General features: G+C 41.7%; 1 protein-coding gene and 1 pseudogene across 5 annotated transcripts in view; one reads left to right on the top strand and one right to left on the bottom strand.

The window, feature by feature from the left end:
• ARHGAP10 (Rho GTPase activating protein 10) overlaps positions 1 to 19,692 on the top strand; it is a 275,716-nt gene that overhangs the window by 85,827 nt on the left and 170,197 nt on the right. For 4 of the 5 annotated variants that reach the window (XM_075930012.2, XM_075930007.2, XM_075930009.2 and 1 more), the window contains exon 4: positions 10,535 to 10,606. The exons of the other annotated variant lie outside the window; for it this stretch is intronic. In XM_075930012.2, coding sequence (XP_075786127.2) covers positions 10,535 to 10,606 — 72 coding nt within the window. The remainder of the gene's footprint in view (positions 1 to 10,534; positions 10,607 to 19,692) is intronic. 5 annotated transcript variants of the gene reach the window in all.
• LOC149524538 (uncharacterized) lies at positions 14,501 to 16,850 on the bottom strand (annotated as a pseudogene).

Raw genomic sequence — 19,692 nt, 5'->3', positions numbered from 1 at the left:
TGAAGACCGAAACAAAGAAGTCATTGAGCATCTCCGCCATTTCCAAGTTTCCTGTTACTGCTTCTCCCTCCTCACTAAGCAGTGGGCCTACCCTGTCCTTGGTCTTCCTCTTGCTTTTAATGTATTTATAAAAAGTCTTCTTGTTTCCTTTTATGCCTGTAGCTAGTTTGATCTCATTTTGTGCCTTTGCCTTTCTAATCTTGCCCCTGCATTCCCGTGTTGCTTGCCTATATTCATCCTTTGTTAGTTGTCCTAGTTTCCATTTTTTATATGACTCCTTTTTTATTTTGAGATCGTGCAAGATCTCCTTGTTAAGCCAAGCTGGTCTTTTGCCATAGTAGCAGTCTCAAATGAGCCAGGTACTGGAACATGACAAAGACCTACATGTGGGTTAGACAGAGAAACATGAAATTAGCCCCTAATTGGTGTATGGAGTGCTTTCTACTTCTGTCTTCCTTCTGTGTAACTTAATATATTCTGGATCATAACATTTACCCCAGTCTGTGACTGATGGCTAGGTCTTCATCTCTGAGAGAGCCAAATATGGCTCAACATAGACAGCAAATTCTGAGGCTAAGCTATTCTACTTAATCCTGCCTGCCAGATGCTCTGCATTCATCATTGGAACAAATTCAGCAGTTTAGTTCTCTCCTGCTTTTCTTTCCAATTTTAATGTCTTCATTTTGTTTCTGGCTGTAGAAGCCTGGGACAGACATGGTTTCTCAGGGGTGGAAAAATGTGAAATTCTGCCATGCTGGCCTGGTTTGGAGCCACATCTCTTGAAAGAGTTTGAATCAGTGGGCGGTGAGCAGGTAGTTCTTAGTGTAAATTGACCAGGGATGCTGCATTCTGTATTGAACATGTTTTGTGGTGGAGAGATTGCATGACATGGAGCTGCTAAGTCGAAGGTCCTATGATTAAAAAAAGCCTTGATATTCTGGTGTTCCTTGTGCACAGTCATAATGGGTATGTCTACACTGGCCCCTTTTCCGAAAGGGGCATGCTAATTTTACAGGTCGTAATAGGGAAATCCGCGGGGGATTTAAATATCCCCCGCGGCATTTAAATAAAAATGTCCTCCGCTTTTTTCCGGCTTTTAGAAAAGCCGGAAAAGAGCGTCAACACTGGCCCCGATCCTCCGGAAAAAAGCCCTTTTCCGGAGGATCTCTTATTCCTACTTTGAAGCCTACTTTGAAGTAGGAATAAGAGATCCTCCGGAAAAGGGCTTTTTTCCGGAGGATCGGGGCCAGTGTAGACGCTCTTTTCCGGCTTTTCTAAAAGCCGGAAAAAAGCGGCGGACATTTTTATTTAAATGCCGTGGGGGATATTTAAATCCCCCGCGGATTTCCCTATTACGACCTGTAAAATTAGCATGCCCCTTTCGGAAAAGGGGCCAGTGTAGACGTAGCCAATGAGAAGAAAAGGAAAAAGCTATGGTACCATCTAAAGAAAAGGACAAATTAAAAACAATTGTGAAAATACAGAGAAGAATGAGAGCTGAATAACCAAATTTGTTCCACAATTGGAGGCAGAATTTATGGGGAGTAGAAACCAGGAGATTAGCTTGCTCTTTGACTTCAGTTGATGAACTCACATCTATTCCATTGTAGTTGTGCTATGAAGCAGGATGTTGGGATTGGTTTTGAGCACATCTTTAAGGAAAATGTAACGGTAAAGGTGTCTTCCTTGCTTATCAAATAAGGTTATTGGAATGTTTTTTGGCTATGCAGGTTTAATACATCTGCTTAATACAATAGATGATTAAAATGAGGTTTTGTACTGCAAAATTAAAATTCCATCTCGTGTGGGGTGGGATGATTGAGAGATCTATGATGACCTTTCACCTACCTGCACACACGGGAGTATGGCACTCCAAGGCAAGAGATGAACAGCATATGAACATGGTAAAAATGGGACTCCATCACAGGGAGATTAATGCTAATTTTGCCTCACAGAATTTGAGATTTTAAGCTCACTAATTTTTAAAAGTTATAGTAAAAGGTGCTTTAGAAAAAATATAGAGATTTCACTTGAAATGCCAGGCATCCCCGCTCAATAATTTTGTTTCTGAAGTTTAGTACACATTAGTAATTGTCCTTTACCTAAATGATAATTAAAATGTCAAAACTAAAAAATAATTATTTGCCATTAGTTACCGTACATGTGATGTGTGTTTTCTACTGCTGGTCTCTTGGTCTGTAACTTTAAATTGTAACATCATAATGGCATCTACTTTTTAACTCTACATCTGGTAACTAATTCCAGACATTATTTTATTGCTTATGAAATTTTTGACAGGTAACATATTTCACTATTACTTATTTTAATGCGAGGAATATGGTGTTTTAAAGATTCATTTCTCTTAAGGTAGACTGTAATTTAGCTTTTTTTCAATAGGTTTAATTTTCTTTCCACCTGAAATCACATATGTGATGACCAAAGTACTTGCAGGAATTAGATGGATTTATGTGACAGATTTGCATTGATTTATTGATCACAAATGTGGAATCTAATATATGGATTTCTTATCTTTGGAGCAGCATTGTTCTTCATCTCCAGTACGGTATTAATTTCTAGAAATTCTGTGTAGAAATTCTGTGTTTCAGGTGCTTATTTGCCAGCATCAATCATAATTAACAGACAAATTGGGAGCTGTTGAGGAATGTGTTGGAGGTAGGAGCAGGGAGAAATCCCTGCTGCACATGGCTGGTATGAATGGAAACATTTTGCTTGCATAAATTAGGGATGCAAAATCCTGTTTAATTGGTTAACTGGTTAACATATTGTTTAACTGGCTAATCAACTAAAGGGGTGGTGAGTGGGCTGGAGAGGTCCTCCCCCCCCCCCCCCATGAAAAGGGGCTGCTCTGGACAGTCACAGCATCCAGGCCAGGTTCTCTGTGGGCAGGGGCTGTTCCTGCTGTGGGCCCTGCAGGGCTGATCCAGCCCCCACCAGTTAACCATTCACATCTCTAGTGTAAATCTGTGAAGCCAGCTGGGGCATTGGGAACCCAATGAGCATCAGTTCTTCTTGCACATTTGTCTCGTTAATGTGCAGGAGTTGGATTCATAACTACACCCATGCGCACTCAGCCTTTCCTCTTACACGTTGAATATCATGTGGAGAACTTTCTAAGCAATGGTGTTACATGGATAGTAGATATCACAAATTTCTGTGCTATAAGAGTGTTTTGCTCTGGTCAAGGTTGTAAAAAATAGCACCCATATAGCTGTTTTCTTCCACCTCTATGGCTTTGTATTAGTAGAGTTGTATGTATATAGCTATTACAATTATTTGGTATACTTCAGGATGATAAATACTAAGTAAGATTTAAAATTATTATTTCAAATTTTAATTTTAATTATTCAGGCTGTATCATAGGATATTCCAGTACCAAATGCAGCACTGAAAATGGGGGAATTTTGTGGCACATTTCACAGATTTCCTCAGCAGCTCTCTAGCAGTGATAACATGTAGCAAAATGCAACTCAGGATTCAAAGAATCTACTGTGGGCTATATAATCTCTGGACATTGCAATTGTGCTGTGACGATGGTACAGGCAGTCTCCGGGTTACGTACAAGATAGGGACTATAGGTTTGTTCTTAAGTTGAATTTGTATGTAAGTCGGAACTGGCTCCAGATTCAGCTGCTGCCACTGAAACTGACCAAGGGCTGACTACAGGAAGCCAGAGGCAGAGGTGCTCTGCCCCCAGCTTCCTGGAATCAGCCTGATCAGTTTCAACAGCTGCTGAATCTGGAGCCTGGGACAGAACAGCTGGGGCGCTGCCCGGTAGGTTCCTACAGGACCAACCCGGCAGCACCCCAGCTGCTCTACCCGAGGTGTCCCGCAACAAAAGCCTGGTCTGCTGGGGGGGGGGGGGGGCGCACTAGCTGCGCCCCCTCCCCCCCCCAGCAGACCAGGGAGACCCGAGCAAAGCCGCACAGGCGGAGGGACCCCGCCGCCCGTGTGGCTTTGCTCCTTTGCCCCTGAGCAAAGCCGCTGGACCCCCCCAGCAGACCAGGGACACCCGAGCAAAGCCGCCGCCTGGGCGGCTTTGCTCGTTTGCCCAGGAGCAAAGCCTCCCAGGCAGCAGGACCCCCGCCACCTGGGCGGCTTTGCTCCTGTCCCCCTGGTCTGTTGGGGGGGGGGGTCCAGCGGCTTTGCTGGACCCCCCGCCCCCCAACAGACCAGGGAGACCGGGGCGAGAAAAGCCCCGTTCATAAGTGCGGATCTGACATAAGTCGGATCCGCGTAAGTCGGGGACTGCCTGTATTCCACTTTATTATGTGCAGCCTGTTTGCAGGTAAGGAGGTAATATGACACTACACATGTACCAGGTGCTGGTTGCCTTATAGAAAACACTAACTGAAATGGAAAAGATCATAAAATACACATGTTCAAATGTGAAGGAGCTGATGACAAAATTCCTCAGGGAGTGAATAATTTCAAATGGAGACTGAATACTTCTGCTGAGATGTGGTTTCTTTCATGAGCAATGATATACTCTAGTAAATATTTTAGAACTGAATCGCCATTAAAGTGGGCAGGTGGAAAAAGAACAACGGGATTAGTATCTAGGAAAAAAAAATTGTGTGGTGTTAGGGAGAAATGGACTGCTGATCTGACTACTTTTCTTTGGCTCTTCAGTGAACAGTGTAATGATGCCAAAGTTCCATAGATATTCTCTTGAAATCAGTGGAATGTTAGGACGTGATGCACCCACACCATTTGGCACCAGACCAGGGCTATAAAGATTTTCAGTTGTGGTGCAATGTTTATACTACAGTTTTTAAAGCCTTTCACAAAGGACTTCTTGCCATACCAGCATCCCCTTATCAGGCATTTATTTTTCTTTGCTATCCCAAAAGGCAGTGTGGAGGCTTGTGACTGATAAAATGGCTTTGACTGTGGTGTTGATATCAGCTGAGAGAAGCTCAGATAAGAAATACAGTTACAGATAAGATATATATTATGAATTCCTTTTGCTTAATTACTGACACGTATACTTAATAGGCTGCTGATCTTTTAAATGTGTTTTGTATTCAGCAAATGGTAAAAATGATTTTAAAATCTATCTGGTAAATGCAGATATTTCAGACTTTGAATTCTAAATATGGATAAAAAGCTTTTGGGGGTATATTTTTCATAGTTTCCCAAAGCAATTAGAACATGTGTAGACATGAATCTTAAGTTCATAAAATGTTTCATACTGTCTACCACAAATGCACTCATTTGGTCTGCTACCATGTTAGATATTTAAACTGCATTCAAGCAGTTTTATTTTTGTTCTCAGTTTAAGGACTTACATGGGTTGCAAAGGTCAGGTTTCTAAATACCGAGGGATTTACTAGGTTTTGTGAAAAGAAAATCCTGGCATTGACCCAAGAATTCATTTGAATTATAGAGTGGCTCAATAAAACAAATTGCACTTTTCCGTAACCCTGTAACTTACTGAAATTCCCTGAGGCAAATATGAAGCAGGGCACTTTGCCTCTGGAGGCCATTCTGGAAATATTTCTATTTATATTAAGAATGCGTGGAATACAGGAAGTTCTAGTATGATAGAAGATTAGGGTTGGAAGAGATCTCAGGAGATCTTTTAGTCCAATCCCCTGTTCAAAGCAGGACTGACCCCAACTAAATCATCCCAGACAGGGCTTTGTCAAGCCTGGGCTTAAAAGCCTCTAAGGATGGAGATTTTGCCACCTATGTTCGCAACCCATTCCACTGCTTCATCATCCTCTTGGTGAAATAGTTTTTCCTAAAAGCAAATCTAGATGTCCCACGTGGCATCTTGAGACTATTGCTTCTTATTCTGTTCATCTGCCGCCACTGCGAACAACATAATTCATCCTCTTGTCACCCCCCTTCATATCTGACTGGTTCAGGATTACAAAAATAATTTAGGTAGTGTGTTATCCTGAGCCATTAATGTAAATTAAGTAAAAAGAGAGTCTTCCAATTTACTTTAGAGTGTTCTTTCCAGTCAATTTACTTGTATATTCTAACTCTACCATTGATAATTATAGTTAGTTACTATTTCCATTGTAGAGTCTATTAGGAATGCTAGTGGATAGTCATTTAAATGACTAACCAATAAGTCTAGGTTTATCAGTTAATCCTAACGACTACACACAACCTCCCCTTGCTGCCTCTATATCAGAGGCAGCAATGGAGGGGAGTGGTGGGAACTACTGCTTGTGGGGAGCTGGCTTGAAAGCCGGCTCCCTGCATGTACCGGCTCCTGCCTGCTCCCCTCTCCCACACTGCTGCCTCCGATACCGTGTATCAGCACCCAAATGCCTCCCTCCTCCCCTGCTGCCTCTGTAATTTAGTCAAGCTCTCAGAGTGACTTAAAGCAACACTGTGGCCCTTGGGCTGTGAGTTCAGTGCTGTGTAAAATCTATATGTGCATGTTTACAGGGTGTGTGTATTTGTGTTTATATAATATAGAAATATAAAGACCTTAAACACTTTACTCTTCTGCTTCATCCACCACTCCCATTTCCTGGTAAAGTTAGCTTTTGACAACCCCTAGGTCAAGATGAGCAGAAAGTGAATAGTGACTTTGTGGTGGCCTAAATTCAGACACCTTATAACAGGGATGGGGAGCCTATGGCTCAGATTTGGTCCCTGGCTTACTTGGATTCGGGCCCCGGCAAACCTCAGTGCCACCCTACCCCACTCAGGGGGTGGAGCATGAATGCCAGCAGCTCTAATCCTCAACTCCCTTGGAGCAATGGCAGCCCCTGACCCAGTCAGTGAGGAGTTTTGTTTTGATTCTCACTGGAATATGGCTTTCAACTGAAAAAAGATTCCCCACCCCTGTTTTAAAGAGTACATCACTTTCTGAAATTCGGCCGCTCACCTGAGATGACTTACATTTACTAAAGAATTTCAGTCCTAATCTTCAGTTTACTAGGTTTGATTTTCATTTAAAATTGGTATTAGGTGGTTTTTGGTGGTAGTTAGAGGTGTTTTTATTCAGTTGTGTGTGTGGAAGAGGAGTCAACTGATGAGAATGAAATGTTGGATCATAAACATTGCAGCTGTGTCTGTCACTTGGATTCCTTCCTTTTCAGTGCAGCTTTTTCATCCCCTGATGAATTACAATAAACAGGAGAAATTAGTTCCATAATGAGTTATGACTGAAGTATATAAGATCTTTGAGCAGGGCTGGCCTTATCATGAGGCAAACTGAGGCAGCCGCCTCAGGTGCCAGACTGTGTGTGTGGGGGTGCCACTAGGACTCAGAGTGTAGAAAATTGTGTCTGCTGCTGGTGCATATGTATTCTCTCTGCTCTAGATGCACAGAGATGGTTGAGTGTTGTGCTGGAGGGCACAAGAGACATAACAGGCAGGCAGGAGAAAAGGTGGCATGGGGGCATCATTTGAGCTCCTCACCTTAGGTGCCAAAATGTTGTGGGCCAGCTCTCTTTTTGAGAACAAGGGTAAACTAGTTGCTGACTTAAAGGGCAAACTTTAGAGAAGTCTCTATTTCCTGACATCTAGACCTGTTTTATGTTACATTTTACTGTCTAGTTCTCACATCGTAGGTTTTCCATCTGAAAACTGATTTTTACAAGGGGTATTTTTCCTTCAGTCCTCTTTCCCTTCCAAACTGGAAACCATTACATATTTTTGCTTGCAAAACTAATAATCTCATGGGCGCTCTCGAGTCCTCTTCTTCCTGGATTCCTGTTGCTGTTTCATTGAAGATATTTCTGTCCATAAAAACTTTTGTTGAAGATACTCCTTAAAAGGGGAAAGCTTCCAAAAAATTTGTTCGTGATAGCCTTTATATTCTTTCATTGAAAATCACCATCCTTCCTCACACACATCCCTTTTTATATGAGAAGGTCTTCATGAAATATTGTTGCATTTTGATCTTCTCAGCTCATTATATTCTCTTATTAACTCTGTGAGCCTTTAGCCAATAAAATGGATGCAAAGTGTTCTTTCAAAATGGAACACAGAGCTGCATACAAGTCACTGGAGACATCTGTGAGTGTCTTTTGGACCACATCATAAGCTTTCACTAACTGGAAAATAAATTGAGATTTGAAACAAGGACTTGCTACCAGTGTTTCTTCTCTGTGCCAAGACTCTTGCTTTTAAGAATGTTAAGAAATGCAAAACCCTAGCCTGCTTCCATTTTTCCCAGTGAGAGCATGAATGGCCCAAACCATGCAATTCCATGAAGGGTTGATTTAGAAATAGTTCCCCTGATCAAACCACTTTGATGGTAGCTTGAAATAATGTTTAAAATAACATTAGGAAATGGGTTAATTTATTACAGGCTGGCTGTGATCTCTGATAGAAGGAATGAAATCACATGGTATCAGGCCTGGCTTATGTTTCACTTAGATACAATCCAATAGTTTATACGGTCTACTTATTGTCAGATGTCTCCTTTCTCTTGTATGGTTGTCTTGAAGATTTCTTATACAAACATCAGAGTACTGGAATGCATGGAGTTGCTTTTTAAAAATTTCTTCTACTCTAAAGAGCCCATTTTTAATAGAACTACTCCTGGTCCATGCTTTCAATGTGTGGCAGGTGGCAACTCCCATAGTGGAAACTGAACCAAAGATTTCTAGGGATATCTCTGGAGCATTGGCCTGAGGTGTTTGCAGGAAACATGGCAAACTACAACACTAGCGCTTCAGTTTCAGTGTAGAAGTAAGGATTACAGCTAAAAGATGGCTAATGAGTCATTCTCCCACTTACAGTACCTAGAAGTGGGAGGACTGGGCATATGCAACTCTGCTCATGTTCTTATGAAGTATAGAAATCCACCTCTCTGAGCAGCTAGGTCCACAGAAGAATTCTTCAGTCAGTTTTGCTGTGTCTACACAGGGTTAGGTTAGCTTAACTACTGAACAGTGAGAATTTTCCATGCTGGCTTGTCTAAACTTATAAGGTGTTAGATTATGATTCATACATGCAATTAAATGAGGGTAAAATTCTTCTTGCTATATAGAGGTAAGGAAAGCCTTATGAAGAACAAAGGAAAGCTATTTTAAAAATATAGAAGAAAATAATCAGAGTTCAATTTCTTTTACAAGTACTTTACCTTGCATGCCCAGACCAACATGGGTAAATTTTACAGTATTTCATTGTATCCTCTTTTACAGCATAAAACCCTTATTCCAACAAATGCTGGGCTTGGATGAGAGCTGTTTTAATTGGATTTTTGATCATGTTCTGAGTCCAGTTAACTGTTTACTTACCTGTTTGTTTGACAAGCCTGTTCAGTTTCACTAATTTATAATTCTCCTTTGCTGTTGGTGACTAGTGTTTAAAAGCTTGTTTGAAGTTTATTTGAACTCTTTAGTATTAGCAAGAGAGCTCATAGCAACGCTTATATTTAGGTTGCCTAACATTTCCCATTTAAAAAGTCCTGTATGCCTTTTATGAAAAGCTTTTACACCTCCATACACCTCCTTTGCTTACACTTTTAATATTCAGCAGGGACAGAGCCTCGAGGCTAGTAACTTGCTTTTTGCTTATCCCATGATATGAATTTAGGGTTCACCCAGTTAGTGTTAAAATTGACATTCCTTGCTTTGCTTTCATTTCTCAGAAAAATGTTAGCAGCCTATCATATAAAGAGTGTTCTAAAGTTTGAGGCCTCCTAAAGAGTGAGGCATGGCCACTCCTGCACTGGAAAGAGCTGTAACTGGAGTATTTGTAGTGTGTGTGGGGATGTGGATGGAGCCAGGATCCCCTCCCATCACCTCCATTCCCAGCAGTTGACGTCAGCCATTTCCACCACTTTGGGAGTACCATGTAGAGTAGGACCTTCTTCAACTCTTGGGGGAGGTAACAGTTTGTGGCCTAATGTTCCTGTGCAAACCTGGTCTTTTTCAGGGCAAAGGATGAACATGCAGGGTGTGAAATGAAGGCTACATGGTCAACAGTAGATGTGTCATTTCCTAAATTTTGAAAATGACTGCAACCTAAGTAATCTTTTAATGCAAGGTGTTTTTTTGTGTACAATTAAACTTAGCATATGAGAAATAGATTGGAAGGCTTAATTGGCAGGTGGGACTACTGCCTGTATATGAAGAGTGATTTGCTCTTCAGTACTGCATTTGTGGCAATACCTTGATTTGATGCCCCCAAGTGTAAAGTCATTCTTGTAATTTATAAAGAAAAAATGTGATGTGAAGTGTTTTGTGAATGAATGGGACAGAGCTTGATTGTTAGGAAACAATTGCCTTGTTCAGAAAGACTGGAGGAAACCTCATCCAAATCTTCTATTTGCATCAGACTATTCATACAGTTAATGATGCTCAACTTGGGAAATAATTTTTTGTTGAAGAATAACATTTTCAAAATCTCTCAAGTGATGTAGGAGCCATAGGAGTTTTTTAAATGGGGCTCAAGCTCCTAACTCACTTAGGTGCTTTTTGAAAATTTATAAAACTTTTAATTTTATGTTTATTTTCAGTTGGGAGCTTAAAATGACTTGCCTTCCTCCTCTCTGGATATTATGCTATATATACTCTGATTTTTCTTTCTCTAGGCACTCAGTGTTACCGAAACGCTAATCAAACCTTTGGAAAAATTTAGGAAGGAACAACTAGGAGCTGTAAAGGTTTGTCTCCCATTTATTTGTTTGCCTTTTTTAAAATAGATTAGTTTCATTTCTCTATTTGGTCAAAGTATCTTCATGACACACATTTGGCAGAGTAGATAGAAGTGGTGGTGTTTATCTTATATGCCAATTTTTTTCTTTGGGAACTTGGTTCAGAATCAAATGGAAAGTATGTATTGAGAGGGGAGGAATGTGTCCTTTTCTCTCCCTGGTCGTCTTTGTCTTGGATAAATGTCACAAAGAACGTTCTCGTGTTGCTAATGGATGACCCTAATCTTCAGCTGTATATTCACTTGTTTGCATATTTAAAAACCTGCTCTGTTACCTACTTTAAGGAATTCAATGTCATACCCTTTCATCTTATATTTTCTACTGAAGTTAAACTGATAACTTGTTATTAAAAAATAATGATTCTGATTTGTTTAGGGTGGTGGGTTGGGAGGGTGAGTAGTTTAGCTTGTCTCTGCCTGTTCCAAAGAATTCCTGGCTCTTTGTGATTAAGGATTGCTGCCTCTCCTATCTGTCATATTTATCTCCAATAATGAAACTTAAACTCCCTGTATTAAACCATTCTTTACCGATAGAAATAGTAGAGACAGAGTTTACCTCCTTGTAGCTTTTCCTCCTATATACAGTTCTTAAAAACTTAGGGCTTTTTTGTTAAGAAAAACTTCTTAACGCTGTCCTTCTGCTGTGTACATTCCCAAAACTCACCATAATAAATTGTCTAATAACTCTGTAGATGTCAGAGCTTGGGCTCTTTTACTTGATCCTTTTGTGGTTTCACTTGGAAATGGCATCTAAAAAATTAGAGGGAAATTTCAATTAAGGGTTAACATGCTTAAATCTCCCTTTACCAAGAACACTGACATGGTGAACTTTCTAAATAGTTTCTGACACAGAAAACACTTTTTTTCCCCCTACAATTTCAACAAAATTTTGCAAGAAGCCAAATTGTCTGCAAAAATTCCTTAGTTTATAATCTGCCAAAATGCAATCCCAGCCAAAAGTTAGTGCTTCTGAAATAGAACAGGTCTGTTTCCTCCTGCCTAAACTTTGGTTGCTGATTTTTTTTCCCCACCAGGAAGGTAAAATTCCACTTTGTTCAGTGCCAAAGTGAAGAATTTCCCTCTTTATTCAGCCACTAAATGTTGCTTCCTGATTCACTTTCAACTCAGAACAAGAATCTCTTAATGGTACGCGATGGGAAAATGCTCTAACCTAGATTGTAAACAATAAAACAAGACACCAAGTCTGCCTTCACTTAATCTTCTGGAGTCCATGAGAAGTTTTTCAGTGCTCACAAGCCAATCAGGGCTTTTGTCTAGCATGTTTTAAAAGTTGTCTCAGTAATTGGTCCCCTTTTAAACAACAAAAAAAGTGAGTTAGTTGTACCACAGTTAGTCCCTACCCCCCAAAAATCAATATTGAACCAATTAGGGGGATCTGAATGACTAATTGACTCGTTGCTCCCCCCACCCCATTTGCTGCCTCTATCAGAAAGAGGCATCACGCGGGGGAATGGAGGGGCTGGGGTCTCTGTGGCATTCCAACTGGTAGCACCACAGGAAGCCCGGAGTCAGTGGGGGAGTCCTTAGTTGACCCCAGGCTCCACAGGCACTTTCGCACTAAGGCTGTTGCTACACTTCAAAGGTGGAGGTACCCTATTGACTAATCGAATAGTCGATGCAAAATTTAGCATACCTAGAACCAATACCTCATTTGTGAGGGTAAAATCATAGAGCTGGAAGAGACTTCAGGGGGTCATCAAGTCCAGCCCCCTGCCCAAGGCAGGACCAATCCCAACTAAATCAACCCAGCCAGGGCTTTTTCAAGCCGAGACTTAAAAACCTCTAGGGATGGAGATTCTACCACTTCCCTAGGTAACCCATTCCAGTACTTCACCATGCTCCTAGTGAAATAGTTTATCCTAATATCCAACCTAGACCTCTCCCATTGTAACTTGAGACCATTCTGCCATCAGTCACTACTGTGAACAGCCTTTCTTCATCCCCTTTGGAACCTCCCTTCAGGAAGTTGAAGGCTGCTAGCAGATTCCCCCCTCACTCTTCTCTTCTGCAGACTAAACAAACCCAAATCCCTCAGTCTCTCCTCATAGGTCATGCACTCTAGCCCCCTAATCAATTTGGACGCCCTCTGTTGGACCCTCTTCAGTGTGTCCACATCCTTTCTATAGTTGGGAGCCCAGAACTGGATACAATACTCCAGATATTGCCTCACCAGAGCTGAATAAAGGGAGATAATCACTTCTCTAGATCTGCTGGCAGTGCTCCTCCTAATGCACCCTAATATGCCATTAGCCCTCTTGTCTACAAGGGCACACTGTTGACTCATATCCAGCTTCTCATCCACTGTAATTCCTCAGGTCCTTTTCTGCAAAACTGCTACTTAGCCATTCAGTCCCCAGCCTGTAACAATGCTTGGGATTCTTCCGTCCCAAGTGCAAGACTCTACACTGGTCTTTGTTGAACCTCATTACATTTCTTTTGGCCCAAACCTCTAATCTTTCTAGGTCACTCTGGATCCTATCTCTACGCTCCAGCGTAGCTACCTTTCCCCCTAGCTTAGTATCATCTGCAGACTTGCTGAGGGTGCAATCCATCCCCTCATCCAGGTCATTAATAAAGATGAAACAAAAAACAGGACTATGTAACACTTTAAAGACTAACAAGATGGTTTATTAGGTGATAAGCTTTCGTGGGCCAGACCCAGTTCCTCAGATCAAATAGTGGAAGAAAATTGTCACAACCATATATACCAAAGGATACAATTAAAAAAATGAACACATATGAAAAGGACAAATCAAATTTCAGAACAGAAGGGCAGTGGGAGGGCAGGTAAATGTCTGTGAGCTAATGATTAGAGGTGATAATTGGGGAAGCTATGTGTGTAATGGGTAAGATAATTAGACTTTATTCAAACTTAAGTGTAAAGTGTCGAATTTAAGCATGAATGACAGTTCAGAGGATTCTCTTTCAAGTGTAGTCTTAAAAGGCCTTTGAAGCAGGATGCAGGTAATCAAGTCATTGAGACAATGTCCTTTCTGGTTGAAATGGCAAGAAACTGTTTTTTCTTTGTGATCCTGTCTAATATCTGTTTTGTGGGCATTGATCCTTTGGCGAATTGTCTGAGATGTTTGTCCATTGTACGTAGCAGATGGACACTTTCGACACATGATAGCATAAATTATATTTCTGGATGCGCAGGAATATGTGTTCTTGATCTTATAACTCACTTGGTTAGGTCCAATAATGGTCTCAGCAGAGTGAATATGTGGACAAAGCTGGCAACGGGGTTTGTTGGAAAGGAAGATACCAGGGTTGGTATTAGTGTGGTATGTCCTGTGGTTGTTGGTAAGAATCATCTTACGGTTAGGTGGTTGTCTATAGGGGTATGTCTAGACTACATGGCTCCGTCGACATGTAGATTTGTTTTTTTTGGCAAAGGCAAATGAAACTGCGATTTAAATGATCGCGGCTTCATTTAAATTTACATGGCTGCCGCGCTGAGCCGACAAACAGCTGATCAGCTGTTTGTCCGCTCAGCGCGCTAGTCTGGACGCTCCCCTGCTGACATCAAAGCCCTTTGTCGGCAGCCCCGATAAACCTCATCCCACAAGGAATAACAGGGCTGCCGACAAAGGGCTTTGATATCTGCAGGGGAGCGTCCAGACTAGCGCGCTGAGCGGACAAATAGCTGATCAGCTGTTTGTCGGCTCAGCGCGGCAGCCATGTAAATTTAAATGAAGCCGCGATCATTTAAATCGCGGCTTCATTTGCCTTTGCCTACAACCCTAATCTACATGGCTTCATCGATGGAGCCATGTAGTCTAGACACAGCCACGGAGACTATGGGTCTGTCTCCCAGAGCCTCTCAGAGCTTAGTATCCTGTTCCAGTATAGGCTGTAGTTTATTGATAATGTGTTGGACAGGTTTCAGTTGGGGGCTGTAGGTGATGACAAGTTGTGTTGTATTGTTGGTTTTCTTGGGTCTGTCTTGAAGTAGATGGTTTCTAGGTATTCGTCTGGCTCTTTCAATTTGCTTTTTTATTTCTCCTGGTGGGTAGTTGAGGTTTGTAAATGCTTGGTAGAGATCCTGAAGTTTCTGGTCTCTGTCAGTGGGATTAGAGCAGATGTGGTTGTATCGAAGGGCTTGGCTATAGATGATGGATCGTATGGTGTGTTCTGGATGGGAGCTGGAAGCATGTAGGTAACTGTTTGAGTCAGTGGGTTTTCTGCAGAGAGTGCTGTCTAATTTTCCATTGCTAATTTGTACTGTGGTGTCCAAGAAATGGATCTCTCGTGTAGAATGGTCCAGACTGAGATTAATGGTGGGGTGCAGGTTGTTAAAATCTCTGTGGAATGTCTCCAGTGTTTCTTGGCCATGCATCCAGATCATAAAGGTGTCATCGATGTAGCGTAAGTAGAGAAGGGGTAAAAGGGGATGGGAGTTGAGGAAACGTTGTTCTAGGTCAACCATAAAGATATTAGCATACTGTGGGGCCATGCGTGTACCCATGACTGTGCCGCTGATTTGGAGGTATAAGTTCTTCTTGAACTGGAAATAATTGTGGTTGAGAACAAAGTTACATAGGTCTGCTATCAGATTGGCAGTGGTGTCCTCTGGGATAGTGTTTCTAATTGCTTGTAATCCGTCTTCATGTGGGATGTTGGTGTATAGAGCTTCTACATCCATGGTGGCAAGGATGGTGTTATTGGGGAGGTTATCAATGTTTTGTAGTTTCTTTAGGAAGTCAGTAGTATCTCGCAGATAGCTGGGGGTGTTTGTTGCTTTGGGTTTGAGAAGAGAGTCTACATAGCTGGATAAACCAGTTGTGAGCGTGCCGATACTAGAGATGATGGGACGTCCGGGGTATCCAGGTTTATGGATTTAGGGAAGGAGATAGAACAATCCTGGTTGGGGGTCAGAAGGTGTTTCTGTGTGGATTTGTTCCCGAGTAGCTGTAGGGAGGCTTTTAAGGAGATAGTGTAGTTTCTTTTGGTATTCTGAGGTGGGATCAGAGGAGAGAGGTTTGTAAAATGTGGTGTTGGAGAGTTGTCTGGTTGCCTCCTGGTTATAGTCGGCCTTATTCATAATGACCACAGCACCCCCTTTGTCAACTGGTTTGATTATAGTGTCCAGATTGTTTTTGGGACATTGAATGGCATGGTGTTCAGCGCTGCTGAGATTGTGTCGCTTGTTGTAGTTTGTGAATAATGTCAGTCTGTGCGTTGTTGCGGACGCTTTGTATATAGAAATCCAGATTGTAATTCTGACAGGGGGAGTCCATATAGAATTATTTTTCCTTTGGTGTCGATAGGGGGATCTGGTAGGTCAGATTGATGTTCATTGGTGGTTTGGAAATATTCTCGGAGGCGGAGGCGGCAACAAAAAGCCTCAAGGTCATCACAAAATTGTATTCAGTTTGTGGGGGACGTGGGGCAGAAAGAGAGACCCCGGGATAAGACGGACTCTTCTGCTGGATTGAGTTTGTAGGTGGAGAGGTTAACAATATTATCCGGTGGGTAGAGGTAGTTGCTGTTGTAGCCTGTGGTGTGGAGCAGTTTAGAAAGTTTGTCTTTTCTTTGTTGTAGGGAATAGAAGTGTAGAAATAGTAGATTTCTTGTCTGGTGGAACAAAAGTCTTGCAAGGTGTTAGTCGGTGTCGATGTTTGTCTTGAGCTGAGACTCTCTAAGTTAGAAATGTCATTCTTGATGTTTTTGTATTTCTTGAAATTTGATTTGTCCTTTTCATATGTGTTCATTTTTTTTAACTGTATCCTTTGGTATATATAGTTGTGACAATTTTCTTCCACTATTTGATCTGAGGACATGGGTCTGGCCCATGAAAGCTCATCACCTAATAAACCATCTTGTTAGACTTTAAAGTGCTACATATTCCTGTTTTTTGTTTCAGCTACACCAGACTAACACGGCTACATTTCTATCATTAATAAAGTTGTTGAACAAAACCAGTCCTATAACAGATCCTTGGGGCACGCCACTACAAACCGACCGCCAACCTGACATTGAGCCATTGATCACTGCCTGTTGGGCCTGACAGTCTAGCCAGCTTTCTATCCATCTTACAGTCCATTTATCCAATCCATACTCCTTTAACTTGCTGGCAAGAATATTGTGGGAGACCGTATCAAAAGCTTTGCTAAAGTCAAGATGTATCACATCCACTGACTTTCCCGTATCCACAGAATCAGTTACCTCATCATAGAAGCTAATCAGATTGGTCAGGCATGACTTGTCCTTCGTGAATCCATGTTGACTATTCCTAATCACTTCCCCCTCTTCCAAGTGCTTCAGCATGGATTTCTTGAGGATTCCCTCCATGATTTTTCTAGGGACTGAGGTAAGGCTGACTAGTCTGTAGTTCCCTGGATTGTCCTTCATCCCTGTTTTAAAGATGGGAACTACATTTGCTTTTTTCCGATCATCTGGGATCTTTCCCAATCTCCATGAGTTTTCAAAGATAATGGCCAAAGGCTCTGCAATGACATTTACCAACTCCTTCAGTATCCTCAAATGCATTAAATCCAGACCGATGGATTTGTGTATGTTTAGCTTTTCTAAATTGTTCCTAACCTGTTCTTTCCCCACTAAGGGCTGTCTACCTCCTTCCCCTACTGCGTTGTCTAGTGCTTTAGTCTGGGAGCTACCTTGTCTGTGAAGACAGGGGAAAAAGCATTGAGTACTTCAGCTTTTCTCACATCATCTGTCACTAGCTTACCTCCCTCATCCAGTAAGGGCCCTACACTCTCTCTGATCACCTTCTTATTGCTAACATGCCTCTAGAAACCTTTCTTATTACCCTTCACATCCCTTGCTAGCTTCAATTCCAATTGTGCTTTCGCCTTCATGATAACTCCTCTGAATCCTCGAGCAATATATTTATACTCCTCCCTAGTCATCAGTCCAAGTTTCCACTTCTTGTAAGTTTCCTTTTTGTGTTTAAGATCACCAAGGATTTCCCCGGTGAGCCAATCTGGTCGCCTACCATATTTGCTTTTCTTGCTGCACATCGGGATGGTTTCTTTCTGTTCCTTAAATAAGGCTTCTTTAAAATACTTCCAGCTCTTCTTGTAAGCATCCCAGCGAATCCTGCCCATCAGTTCTCTGGGGGAGTCAAAGTCTGTTTTTCTCAAATCCAAGGTGTGTATTTTGCAACAATCCTTTCTTCCTTTGGTCAGGATCCTGAAATCTACCATCTCATGATCACTGCTTCCCAGGTTGTCACCCACCTCTACTTCCGCTACTAGTTCCTCCCTGTTTGTGAGCAGCAGGTCAAGGGTGTTGCTGTCTTCTAGATGAGAACTGCTGATCATTTATAATCATTAAAAACACTCTTGGCATTTTTTACCAGTGTTTAACCCTGCTGTCATGTCAAATATTTGCTTGGGTAACTGTCTTCTGCCACCTTGAATTTCTCAACACAATTTCATTAGGATACCTCATTCCCCACTTTGTGTCTCAACTTGTACAGTTTTACTATCCACTGTTAAACAGCTTACTTATTCCACCCTGGAAGAGGCTACACTTCAGTGGTGGCCAAAAGGATTCCCAAATATATGCCTTCAGTACACAAGATTTGAAAAATGCTTCAGAAGACTTTTGAATGAAAAACTTTGTATAGATTCAGGGTCATAATAAATATGTGACCCCCTTTTTCCTCTCCCAGTTACTGGGGAGCAGGTCACACTCACAGGTGTGCCTGGGCGCCAGATGTTTTAACCTAAAAGAGATCCTGAGCACCCCAGTGGTGATGGTGTTTAGTTGGGGAAAGCCCTATCCACCCCCCTTTCTGCAGTCCCTTGCTGGCAATGAATGTAAACTGGCGATGCCTCTACCTGGCTGGCCTTGTACACACACTGGTGCCTTGAGAGCCTCCAGGAATATACTCATTCCAACATAAAGCTGGATCTAACAGAATACTTTAAAATAAACAATCTTTACTTAACTTAAATAAACAGGGATTAACAGAATAGCAAGGAATAGCATTAACAAAACACATAACAATAACTGAAGCTTATATAGCTAGACAACAGTGACCCCATCCCAGAGTGTGCACACCCTTAGACTCAGTCCCAGACACTTGCTTGCGTTGGCGCGCTGATGTTGCAGCTGTAGTGAGGATTTGGTCCAGGCTAAACAGCAGCTCTGTCCCAGGCAGCACTCTTCCAGCAAGGCCCAAACTTACTGCCTCATACTGTGCCTATAGGAAGCAGCCTGCTAACTCCCAGTTCCAACAGGCATCTAGTAGCTGCACTCCAACAGCCCCTGCACTGGGTCAGTGTCCTTGGCAGCAGCCTGGCTCCCCCTTTGGTTCTAAACTGCAAGGCAGAGTCCCAGACTGCTAGGCCTCTTTCTTCAAGCACATGGAGAGAGCCTCCTCTCTCTCACAAGAGTCCCTCCTACCTCTTTTGTTCCGAGGGCTCATGGGAATTGTAGTCTGGATTGTAGCACACAGGGTCTTTTTAGAATAAAACAGAGGCCCCTTTAGTAAGGGGACTACAAATATATCATATGTATCCATATTAAGGCTTTTTTTAAGAGAATTGATTTCTGGGTCTCCTAACATTAGCAAAAGGTTCATTTCTCCACAAGCATAATAGCAACAGAGATTCCTTGGGACAAGTTTTAGGCTCTTACTCTATTTTTATACAGTCCTTGCTTAGGCAACTGCACACAGGTACAACTATTTAAAGCAAATGTAAGGACCACCCCCAAAAAACTGCTTAGGAACTTCAGGCTCTTGCTGTGGAATTTTAACTGTATTTTAAACAAAACACCTATATTGCTAAATTTTAAGCTTAAATAGAACATTTTTAAAAATCTGTTTTATGGAAGTCTGAAGAATATTTTTCTGGAATTATTAAAATGTAGTATAATGGAAATGCTGAAGCATTAGTGATGGTATTGGAAAGATAACACTGCATAGTATCAAAATTTCCAAGTATAATACAGTCAGAATTATTGTGTCTGAATCTAGAACAGTAAATATATTTGATGTAGGAAAAATACATATGCTCACTACAAAAAGCAAATACTGAACGT

This window comes from Pelodiscus sinensis, chromosome 4 (assembly GCF_052426305.1).
Source record: "Pelodiscus sinensis isolate ZL-2025 chromosome 4, ASM5242630v1, whole genome shotgun sequence".
NCBI lineage: Eukaryota > Metazoa > Chordata > Testudines > Trionychidae > Pelodiscus > Pelodiscus sinensis.
The sequence above is the reverse complement of the archived record's forward strand: the minus strand, read 5'-3'. Positions and strand labels throughout refer to the sequence as shown.